Source organism: Panthera leo, chromosome F2 (genome assembly GCF_018350215.1).
Source record: "Panthera leo isolate Ple1 chromosome F2, P.leo_Ple1_pat1.1, whole genome shotgun sequence".
In the NCBI taxonomy this organism is placed as follows: domain Eukaryota; kingdom Metazoa; phylum Chordata; class Mammalia; order Carnivora; family Felidae; genus Panthera; species Panthera leo.
The window spans coordinates 38,378,572-38,391,304 of record NC_056695.1 but is presented as its reverse complement, the minus strand read 5'-3'; the positions used below and the strand labels follow the sequence as shown (position 1 = coordinate 38,391,304).

The window sequence follows — 12,733 nt, the reverse complement described above, 5'->3', positions numbered from 1 at the left end:
CTGAGGGGGAACAACAGCTACAGTTTTCCCAGACCTCTAAGCAGCAACAATAGACGCTAGAAGCTGGTGGAAGGACATTTTGAAAGTAATGAAATATAATACTGTCAACTTAAAATTCTATACCCAGTAAAAGTTATTCGTCAAAAATAAAGTTAAAAGAATGATAGTTTTAACTCAAACTATCAAAAACTGGGAAACTGAACAAGTAGACTCATTCTCAAAGAAGACTAAAAACTGTGATTTGAAGCTGGAAGCAAATATAGAATCCCAAAGGAAGATGCAAGATACGTGGGGAAATGAACAACAACAAAAATGTGAAACCCGCAAATAAATCTAAATGAATACTATCCGTGTAAAATAATAATAAAACCTTTTAAACTAGAAAGTTACATTTAAAATATGATTGTATTTATGTATTTATTTGTAAAGTTATCCAGAGAGAGAGAGAGAGAGAGAGAGACAGAGAGAGAGAGAGAGAGAAATACGCACAGACACAAGTGGGGGAGGGGTAGAGAAGGAAACAGTCACAAGCAGGGTCTACACTCCATGCTAAGCCTGACTCAGGACTCAATCTCAACGACCATGAGATCATGACCTGAGCCAAAATCAAGAGTCAGATGCTTAACTGACTGAGCCACACAGGCACCGCAAAATACTATTTTATTTAATATACGAAATTATAATACATACAAAATATCTAAGAATGGAAGTCAATAAATAGATTTAAAGTATCCTAAAGTTTTTGCACAATTCTTTGCCTATTGTCTAAGAGTAGGGTGTAAGTATTAATAATACACTTTCATAAAGCAAGTAGGATTTTTTTAAGGTAGTAAATCAAAAGAATAACAAAATTGTATACAAACTCTTTGCAAAGAATTTTTAAAAAATGGAATCATAAAAATCTCCAATCAGGGTGCCTGGGTGGTTCAGTAGGTTAAGCGTCTGACTTCAGCTTCAGGTCATGATCTCATGATTGGTGATTTCAACCCCTGCATTGGGCTCTGTGCTGACAGCTTAGAGCCTGGAGCCTGCTTCAGATTCTGTGTCATCCTCTCTTTCTGCCCCTCCCCCTGCTCGTGCTCTCTCTCCCTCTCTCAAAGAATAAATAAATATTAAAAAACTTTTTTTTAAATAAAAAAAAAACAATCTCCAATCATTTCAAAGAAGGGAAGGAGAGAAAAAGGAACACATTACAAATATACAGGAAGATACTGACTCGGCCCCAAATAAATCAGCAACTACATTAAATTTAGATGAACTAAATGCTGCAATTTAAAGACAAAGATTATCATATTGGGCTTTTTAAAATAAAGAGTCATGTGCTATTTATAAGAAACGTATCTAAAACCTAAGGATATAGAAAGGCTGAAAGCAAGGAATTATAATAGATATATTCTGCAAACATGAATCAAAATACATGTAGCTGATACGGCCACATTAATATGAGAAAATCCAACTTTAAAGCAAAAAAAGCATTATTAGCCATAATTCAGAATACACAGGCATGAAGCCAAGACATCAAAATTGTAAGAAGCACCACTAATGATTCCCATGCACTCTAAAATCCGTGTGATAAGGCTACACACTTTCTAAGGAGTATGAGCCGGAAACCATAGAGGAATAAACAGTAAATCCTTAAAACCAGGGTTTCCAAACCAAGACACCAACATTTTAGACCAGACAGTACTTTGTTACAGGAGACTGCCCCGTACTTGACAGAATGTTTAGCAGGATCTCTGGCCTCTACCTACTAGATGCTAGCTAATCGTACCACCACAATTCCTCAGTGGTGACAACCAAAAACACCTCCAGATATTGCCAAAAGTCCCCAAAGGGCAAAATCTTCTCTGGTTGAAAATTACTGCCTTAGCGCAACTTTTTGGTTACTCATTCTCACACAGTTTTGATTTTTCGGGCAACACAAAGCAGGTAATGTTTGTTAGGTAAAGTCCATATCCACCCAATCCATCCTCCTATCCACCATCTGTCCATTTAGCAAGTATCTACTGGGTGCCTAGTTTGCATTAGAGGCACTGTTCTAGGTGTTGGGAATACATCATTGAAAAGACACAACAATCCCTGCTTTCAAAGAGCTTACATTTGGGAGTGGTGATAGGGGGTGGAAAAAAAGTCATCATCTAAATAAAAATCAATGCTTAAATAAGCTGCATTACTGAATGTCAATCAAAGTCTCTCTTTAAAATTTTTCTCATTTTTTACTACCCTTGAAAAGTACTGGCCCTCATTTTGAAATCATTTAAAATCAGCTTTTATCACAAGGCAAAAAAATAGTACCTCTCACTCTGACTCTATGAGCAAATAACCCTATGCTCCCTTTCTCTCAACACATGAGGTGGGTGTTACTTAAATTTGGGGATCTCCATTTCGAAGTTAAACAGCATCCCTTTTGTCTCCTCAGTGTCTTTAGCTACAGGGGTAGAACAAGAAAATTTCCAAGAGTAACAAATGAGAGTTAAACCTTGTCCACCAACCACCCCCACCATGTGGAACAGGGTACTCTGTGGCACTTACAGGAATCCAAGGCCAGCCCGTCTTGAATTCTGATACGCGCACGTACAGAAGTAAAAAGGCAGAACTCAGGTTATTTACTTTAGCTAAGCAGGGAATATCAGTTATACCTATAACTTAATTGAGCCCTCGATTTTTGAACCAGAGTTTTCACAAAACCCTCACTGCTTCCAGGGCAATATTTTATGAATTTTCTCTAAGCTTTTCATTTCAAAAAGTCTATCTCATGAAATTTTAGAATTAGAATGGTGAAAGAAGAATCCCATATAATTCGACACCCTCCTTTTTGCCTTCCCCCATATAAGAAAGAGCAGAAAACATGATCTCATTCTCATAAAAGTAGTGACAGGCAAGGCATTTAGTCAAGTTTTGGAACTCACTAATTCTCTATTAGCTAAGCTTACATCACTTACATAAAACCACAGAGGCCACAAGGGGTTTTCATTAGGCAAGCGTTGGCCCATATCCCATTTTTTTAAAGGTCACTGAATGTTGTTTTAAATGTATATCTCCTAATAAACTGAGCCACTGCAGGCAGCACCAACAACCAAAGAAAATATACTATTTTCAAATTAAGGTCAAATTTTAGAGAGGATTTAATGAGCTTCAAGGATACGGTAGACCTTTCCTTAATATTCAACAGAGACAGAAAATAAACTACAGATACGGCAACAAGAACAAAGCAGGTCTCTAATGTTGCTGTTCAAGAGGCAGAAAAGCAAAGAGGATGAGGTAGACGATTGAAATTTCTCATGGGCTATTGAACAAAGTGAATACCTCAAACCAAAACACTAGATGGTGGAGACATTTGGAAGTGTCCTTGAACACAGCTTCATGGATATTTCCCTGATTATCAGTTTTAAACTTTTAGGCTGCTTTCTAATCATCTTGCAAGAGAGTTTCAAAAGTTTGGATAGAAGTTTTGATTTAAGGAAACATCACAACTTCATTTTCCCAAGCATCTCCTTTCCCACGATTGCACCGCACTTTTGACCACTCAAGGACACTTTTGATCATGGACATTTTGAAATTTTATATAACCGTTCTCCACATGTTCGGTCAGTTTCACAGAAATATTTCTCTTTATCCAAAGCTAAATGGCCTCTCTATGTGTAGCGCACATATGTGTATGCAACTGCTCATATACAGAAATCATTCTCCTGAAGGCAGGTGATCTTATTTATAAACGATGAAAGTCATTCAACAATAACATGGCTTTCGGGGAGCCTGGATGACTCAGTCCGTTGAGTGTTCGACTTTAGCTCAGGTCATGATCTCACAGTCTGTGAGTTCGAGCCCCGTGCTGGGCTCTGTGCTGACAACTCAGAGCCTAGAGCCTGCTTCGGATTCTGTGTCTTCCTCTTTCTCTGTCCCTCCCCCTTCATGCTTTGTGTCTCTCAAAAATAAAAATAACCATTAAAAAATATCTTTAAAAAAAATAACATGGCTTTCTTCACTTGATATTGAATTAACCACAGAAAAGTAAAACAAAAGACAGTGGAAGCATTTGTGAAATATTTAGGCTTTATGGGTTAGACAAATATGAGGCTGAAATGACACTAAGCCAGGATCTGTGCCATGTTAGACGTAAGGCAAGTGTCTGGAATCAAGAACACTACAGCAAGACATGCTTAGACTGGCATGGATCAAAATCAATCAGCATTGGCTATACGTAGAGAAAGGTTTTTTTGTTTTGTTTTGTTGTTTTTCTGTTTTTGAGAGAGACAAAGAGAGCTGGCAGAGAGAGAGAGAGAGAGAGAGAGAACCCAAGCAGGCTCCACACTCAGGGTGGAGCCTGATGCAAGAACTCGATCTGGGGACTGGGAGATCATGACCTGAGCTGAAATCAAGAGATGCCTACCTGACTGAGCCACCCAGGCACCTCTAGAGATACCATTTTAAACTGAAAGTATTTGAGGAAAGAAAAGACCTCAGGATAAGTAATAGACAACAATTTGAGAAAAGGGTCTTAGAAAAAGGGAGTTCAGTGATGAGGGGTCCTATTTTCAGCGTAATCCGGTGTGACAATCAGAAAGCAAGTGAGCCAAGAGATAGGGTGAAAGGATGAGACAGAAATAAACAGAATCACAAGTGAAGATCGAGGGAAAGAAGGACCATCTTCAGGGAAATCATCTGTTGGTTATGTTTTACTGCTTCAACAAGGTAGGTCAGAAGACTGTAAATGGGTCTACAGAGGAAAATAACTTGGAACAGCTATTCAGGTAAAGAACACACGGAGAACAGGAAGCACAGTAAACTGCTAATAAACCTGTATCCCCCTAGTATACCCACACATACAGATCAACCATTACCCTGCTATCTGAAATAGTTAAAATCATCAGGTGCTCTCAGGACTTTAAAAGCATGTAGGGGCACCTGGGCTGCTCAGTCGGTTAAGCGTCTGACCCGGCTCAGGTCATGATCTCACGGTTCAGGAGTTTGAGTCCCATGTCAGGCTCTGTGCCGACAGCTCAGAGCCTGGAGCCTGCTTCAGATTCTGTGTCTCCCTCTCTCCCTGTCCCTCCCCCACTTGCATGTGTGCCTGTTCTCTCTCTCAAAAATAAATAAACATTAAAAAATTTTAAAAATAATAAATAAATAAATAAAACAAAGGCTTGCAAAAATGTCCCTATATCTGGGATGGATTCAGTGGCATGTAGCTCAGACCCAACTTTAAAATAAAAAGAAAATAACATTTGCTATCTATCATGTGCCAAGCGCTAGTAAAAGATTTATATGTATTATCTCATTTAATCATTCACTCATTCTATATTTGCTGAACACCAAGTGCTGTGTCACCCCTTTCCCAACAATGTTGTAAGCGTTATTAATATGCCCAACTTCCATAGGGGAAAAAAAACGTAACACTAAGTGATTGAGTTATGTGCTCAAGGTCACACAACTGATAAATTACTAACTTGGGCATATTTAATTTTTGTTTGGGAACAGTGGATTTGAATAGTCCCTTTGCCATTCAAATGATTTGTGTTTCTGGGAAAGTTACTTACATTTTTTTTCCCTCCTATGTTTCTCATACTGTGAAAGGGGAAAGTGTTAGCACTGTTCTCAAATATGATTTATGACGACCGAAGAATTCTTCAAGGAAAAAAGGGGGGCACTGATAAAATGGAATAGGTGCTATAACTATTATCCATCCCATAAATAGTCCAAGCATATTTTTCTCATGACAACACCGCTTCATGAAGCTCTTTCTCCTTGTATTTTTTTCTTATAAAAACACTATATGTCTACAGACTTTAGGGATATACAAATACTCAAGATTCTTAACTCCAACACAGAATCTGTTTATGGAGGCCACAGCTTCAAATGAATGCTAATATGATGAATTTGAAACTGAAAGCAATCAGCAACTGTGGAAAATGTAGCATTGGCTATGGTTTACATCTTTTAAAGCATATTTGTTCAATGTCTATGCTCAGCAAAGCACCTTCCCGTAAGTTTCATATTTATATGTGTCCTTGTAAATATTGTAGCTAGACCTGAGCCTCACTTCCAAATACAACCACCTGATGTAAATGGGCAACTTTATAAAGACAAACCTCAGAAACAATTAAAAGTTACATGATGATGGTTTGACCAAACTTTCTCCAAAAATAAAATTTAGTGTTTAAAGTCACATTCTAAAAATCTCTTTGATGTGTAGATTGGCTGATGAATAACCGTTTAGGAAGTTACGTCAACAGCACACATGCTCCAAATACATCCACGGGGTGGCTGAAGAGGAGTAAGTAACATAAAAACCTCAGCTTCCAACTTTACAGGCATTCCTTGTGTCTTCCAGAATATACAAGAATTGTATTGTTCAAGGCATGTTCCTTGAGTATCATTTTCATGGAGGGCACAGGGAAACTCTCAGAACTCAAACTCCCAGTGAGATGAAAGAAATGTCTCATTTATTTGTGTAGCATAACAGAGACGGCCCTGCCTGTCACTCCTGAGACAAAGAATTTATTCCTCAGCATTTCTTTTTTTCTCAGAGGCAGCATTCTATTATGGGAAGAGCCCTGGGCTTGCAGCTGAAAATCCGGAGTGCAAGTTCAAACTCTCTCACTGCTCTATACTTCAGGTCAGTGGTGCTCCAGGTGTGGTCCCCAGACTTGCATCAATATCACCTGAGAACTTACCAGGAATGCAAATTCTTGGGCTCCCCAACCTACTGAATCAGAAACTCTCCAAGTGTGGCCCAGCCCTCTGCCTTTTCACAAATCACCCAGGGACTCTGATGCCCTCTCAAGTCTAAGGGCAACTGCTGAAGCCAAGTTAATTCTCCAGAGCGCTGAACAGGAATAATAATACCAGATCTGTCTTCTTCAATGGGCTATTCAATATCAAATTGTTACAAGTATTTGATAACATGCAAAATTGCTTTGCAAATCTGCAAATTACTAATAACTGCAAAGAACTGCTTTAGAAATATAACTTTTTGGGAATGCAAACTGGTGCAGCCACTCTGGAAAACAGTATGGAGGTTCCTCAAAAAACTAAAAATAGAACTACCCTACGACCCAGAAATTGCACTACTAGGCATTTATCCAAGGGATACAGATGTGCTGTTTTGAAGGGACACATGCACCCCCATTTTTATAGCAGCACTATCAACAAAAGCCAAAGTATGGAAAGAGCCCAAATGTCCATTGATGGATGAATGGATAAAGAAGATGTGGTATATACAGACAATGGAGTCTTACTCAGCAATCAAAAAGAATGAAATCTTGCCATTTGCAACTACGTGGATGGAACTGGAGGGTATTATGCTAAGTGAAATTAGTCAGAGAAAGACAAAAATCATATGACTTCACTCATATGAGGACTTTAAGAGACAAAACAGATGAACATAAGGGAAGTGAAGCAAAAATAATATAAAAACAGGGAGGGGGACAAAACAGAAGAGACTCATAAATATGGAGAACAAACTGAGGGTTACTGGAGGGGTTGTGGGAGGGGGAATGGGCTAAATGGGTAAGGGGCACTAAGGAATCTACTCCTGAAATCACTGTTGCACTAATGCTAACTAATTTGGATGTAAATTTTAAAAAATAAAAAATAAAATTTAAAAAAATAAAAAGAAATAAAAAAAAGAAATACAACTTTTAGCATCACTTCTCAATCTGAAAAGTACAGTTATGATAGTTCAGGGAGTTTAGATTGCTAATGGAGGGTTCTGATCAAGAGTGTTACATCTCTGTCCCAAAAATAAATAAAAAACGTTGAAAAAAAAAATTTAAAAAAAAAAAAAAAAAGGGGCGCCTGGGTGGCGCAGTCGGTTAAGCGTCCCACTTCAGCCAGGTCACGATCTCGCGGTCCGTGAGTTCGAGCCCCGCGTCAGGCTCTGGGCTGACGGCTCGGAGCCTGGAGCCTGCTTCCGATTCTGTGTCTCCCTCTCTCTCTGCCCCTCCCCCATTCATGCTCTGTCTCTCTCTGTCCCAAAAATAAATAAAAAACGTTGAAAAAAAAAATTTAAGAGTGTTACAGAAATGTGAAGTTTTCTGTTAGGTCTGCAAATGTTTTATAGACGATATTTTGTTACAAACTTCATATCAAAGACAAATGTCGTGATGCCCCCTGGTGATGATCATTAAAACTTTATCTCAGTTTTATCAGGTCAACTTTTTCTTCAAATAAATGAAAAATAACTGTGCTCTTAAGGGAGAGAGGAGTTACAGAAAAATTTTTGCTTAAAAGATTTTTTTTAGTTTAAAAATATTTAAAATATTAAATATTAAAATTATAAAAATTAAAATATTAAAAATATTTGTTTCAAGGAACTAAAATACTCAGCAATTTAATTAGCTTACAGCCTAATGGTAGCTTTTCAAGACAGACTTGAAAAGAATTATTCTACTAGTGGTACAAACTATAATGGTGCTTTGGGAAACAGGGAAGGCATCACAGGGCAGAGACAGAGTTGAACTAAGACTTGTAAGATGATAAAAACTTGGTAGCCTTTACCAGGTCAATATTAACAACATCCAATTATTATTAAACATTCGAAACTGTGTATTTTTGAAAGACAGCTTGGCAATTCCTAAGGAGTGCACCTGTTATGATGAGCATCAGGTCTTGTATGGAGGTATTAAATCACTATACTGTACACCTGGAATTAATGTTACACTGTTAACTAACCAGAATTTAAATAAAAACTTAAAAAAAAAAAAAAGAAGTAAATGTGCAATTACCATACGATTCAGCAATCCCACTTCTAGGTATATACCCAAAAGAAATGAAAACAGAAAATCAAACAGATATTTGTATGTTCAGGATCATAGCAGCATTAGTCTCAAAAGCCAAAAGGTGAAGCAACCCAAGTGCTTCAGATGAATGAATAAACAAAATGTGATGAATACATCCAATGGAATATTATTCAGCCCTAAAAAAGGAAGGAAATTCTGACAAAGGCTATAACATAGATGAACCGTGAAGACATGTTAAAAGTGAAATATGGTCACAAGAAGACAAATTATGGTATGTTTGTATGATGTATATTGTTCTTCAAGGAGGTGGCCAGAGTTGTCAAATGTGTAGACACAGAAAATGGCAGCTATCTGGGACGGTAGTGTTTAAGGGAAACAAGGTTTTAGTTGGAGATGATAAAACACTTCTGGAGATAGATGATGATGGTTGTACAACATTTTGAGTACATCTAGTGCCATAGAACTAAATACTTAAAAATGGTTAAAATGATCAATTTTGTGTTATGTATATTTTAACACAACAATAACTACATTTTTTCTAAAATAGACTTTATACTTATTTTTCATATTTGAGTCACCTTCGGTACAAACAATTTCTCTAAGGGTAAAAAGCATTGAAATTTCAATTTGGACTTGATCAGAAAAAAGATTTAATAGATCAAAAACTATTTATTGTACACCTTGTGGATTGATGGGCTTCTAATTATTACCTTGCATGTGGAATTATACTTGCTCAGATATGAAATGTGATATCAAAAACTGCCATTTCTTTCCCCAAATTCAAAACCTGTCAAGACCAACTGTTTCTCAGTTCTTTGAAATACGGTAAAGTCAAAATTCATTTATAAATGGGAAAAAAATATTTTTTCATTGTTTATGGCTCAAAAACAACTAACAAAAGTGTCACCTTGGATAAATTACAAAGGATAACAATTTATGGTTTGAAAAGTCATATTTTCTAAAAGTCTGAGGTGACTAAAAGCTGTATATAATAACAAAAAACACTTAACCGTAACTAATATATTAAAATATTTATGATAGCAATCAGAGTTCACTTAGTTCAAACAGTTTCATTAGGCAGAGAAAACACAGGAAGGAATGGGAGAGAACAGGTTTTGAAATTCTAGAACGAAGCAAATCTTTGAGTCATTTGTATAATCCAAGGTTCCAGTTACTACAGGTTTTAAGACTATGCATATTTCTCTAATCTCAATAGCATAAGTGAAGTCATGTTCTAGTTATAATAGAAGTAGGCTCTACTTACTCCTGATGGAAATGTCTGAATAATATTTCCAGCTATGTCTAGGATTCTTAGGTTTTTAAGACGACAAATTCCCTGTGTCAGAAAACAAGAGAGATTTTTAAAAATCTAATATGTAGAATCATAAATATTTCTTCTAAGTTCAAACTTGATAGGACTGACCATCTTTCCTAATTACCTGATCGGTTCTTCAGTACATCCTCCCTGAGGAGTTACTATGTCCTGGGGTCCCAGATTCTCTAAGGTCTCCATTACCTCTGACCACTCCAGGGCAACATAACATGGTGGCCAAGAGTTAGACTATTTGTAGGCTCAGATCTCCAACACTATGTAACTACAGACAAATTTCTCAATCTCTTTGTACTTCATTTTCTCCATTTGTAAAATGAAAATGGTAATGGAAGCCCTTACTTTGATATGGTTATTGAATGGATTAAATAAGTTACTAATCAGTAAGTGCTTACTGAAAGGCCTTATAGTGAGAGAACTCAGTAAACATACTAAAACTAAAATAGAACCTTAGAGAAACAGAAAAACAGATGCAAAAGGTCTATCGACAATTCCAAAGGCATTTATTTCACATCTACCTTTGGCTTAGCTCTGTGCTCACTCAATCCTTTCCTTATACAAAAAAAATTAAACTTATTAGTGTCTCTATCTACATGTCCAATGTGACTGAATAGGCATATACATTCACACACATGTGCAGACACACACATAATTTATAATGTACCAGAAAATGATTCATAATTTGCTCACTACCAAAACAAACTAGTATTTTCTAGAATACCTTACGTATAATGCAGACCAAAAAGCACAATGATAGACTGAATCAGATTAAATGTACAAAAACATAAATAATCATAGGCAGTCTTTACATAATAACTTAGGACAGGACTTACTAGGATTTAAATTTTTAGAGTCCAAACTCCTCGGGATTAAAAAAATAATTGTAGTAGGAGTATTGATGGGAAGTCCAGACTTTTAAGTCAGACAGACATGGATTTGAGCCCTTTCTCTGACCTTTGTAAAGTGTGTTTAAGTCGTCTAACCTCTCTGTTCCTTATTTTAGAGTGGGTAAATAAGAAGAGCAACATACCAGAGTTATGAACACTAATAATATAATACTTCATGACCATGATCCTGTTACTACTGTTATTATTTTTCCCTCAAATAAAGGAGTTACACTTCTAACAGATTTACTTTGTAATTTCAGGAAATATTCTTAATTACAAAAATTAGGATTTTTAAGGAACTTAAGAAAAAATTTAATTTTTTAAAGTTTATTTATTCATTTTGAGATAGACAGCATGAGTCGAGGAAGGACAGAGAGAGGGGGAGAGAATCTCAAGCAGGCCCTGTGCTCTCAGCACAGAACCCGACAAGGGGCTTGAACTCATGAAACCACAAGATCATGACCGAAGCTGAAACCAAGAGTTGCACACTTAACCAACTGAGCCACCCAGGCACCCCAAGAATAACATTTTTGAAATATACCTATTTAAAGCCTACACCTTGCTATATTTTTTAAAAATTTTTTAATGTTTACATTTGAGAGAGAGAGAGAGAGAGACACAGTATGGGCAGGGGAGGGGCAGCGAGAGAGGGAGACATGGAATCCGAAGCAGGCTCCAGGCTCCACGATATCAACACAGAGCCCAATGCAGGGCTCGAACTCACAAACTGTGAGACCATGACCTGAGCTGAAGTTGGACACTTAACCGACTAAGCCACCCAGGTGCCCCATATACCTTGCTATATTTATCACGTTACAGTGTGCACAGAATTTTTAAAGGGAATATTATCCTCTTGAGAGAAAAATGAAACAGTAGGAATGGATCTACCTTTTGTATTCCTCAATTTACTGTATGACATGCATTCCCTCCTATCAAATTAACTTTAATTTGCATAAGGAAGGAAAGTAAACCCATTGACAGGTTCCCAGCAAGAAACAGTACTCTCAAAATGGGAAATTTGAGGAGAGTTTAATAAAACCACCATGTATAAAAGTTTGGCAAGGTTCTGACAAAGTTTCCCCAAACAGCAGGGAGTTCTTTACTGCCACAGGCCTGAAGAGCCAAGGGAGGTAGTAATGGTCCATATGAGTATCACCTTATAGTTACTAACTACGGTCTTCCAGAAAAGTGTGCAAGCAACTTACAACATCCTATCAGGGAGGGTACCAGGGGAATACCATCTGGTACACACTCTCCTCCTCCCTTTCACATCCTACTAGTGGCTATCATTGGCCACATCCAAGAGGAAGTCAGAGGACAAAGAAGCTTACTGATGCCCATGAGGTCAGTCTCCCAGGCACAGAACAGTTTGGAAGAGGATGAAGAGTAGCTGTGTAGGAAAAATGGAAGACAGCACATATTCCAAACCTAAAGTATACTTACATATTATGCCATACACAGGGTTGCCCGATAAATCACAAAAGGTTCACTTAAATAGAAATTTCAGAGAACAATTTTGTTTAGTATAAGTACGTCCCATGCAATATTTGGAACATATTTATACTAAAAAATTATTCATTCTTTATCTGAAATTCAAATTTAAGTGAGCATCCTGCATCCCTATTTATTAAATTTGGCACCCCTACTATGTAGAATAATCCAAGTTATTACCCTCCTATGTCATAGGTCTTTGGGAACTAACTATGTCTAATTGGAGGGAAAGCAAATGATGGCTTGTATTGAGATGTCCAAATCTATTCCATAGCCACTCCCCA

General features: G+C 37.2%; 1 protein-coding gene across 3 annotated transcripts in view; it reads right to left on the bottom strand.

The window, feature by feature from the left end:
• LRRC69 (leucine rich repeat containing 69) overlaps positions 1 to 12,733 on the bottom strand; it is an 84,367-nt gene that overhangs the window by 40,704 nt on the left and 30,930 nt on the right. For 2 of the 3 annotated variants that reach the window (XM_042923527.1, XM_042923529.1), the window contains one exon: positions 10,006 to 10,077. The exons of the other annotated variant lie outside the window; for it this stretch is intronic. In XM_042923527.1, coding sequence (XP_042779461.1) covers positions 10,006 to 10,077 — 72 coding nt within the window. The remainder of the gene's footprint in view (positions 1 to 10,005; positions 10,078 to 12,733) is intronic. 3 annotated transcript variants of the gene reach the window in all.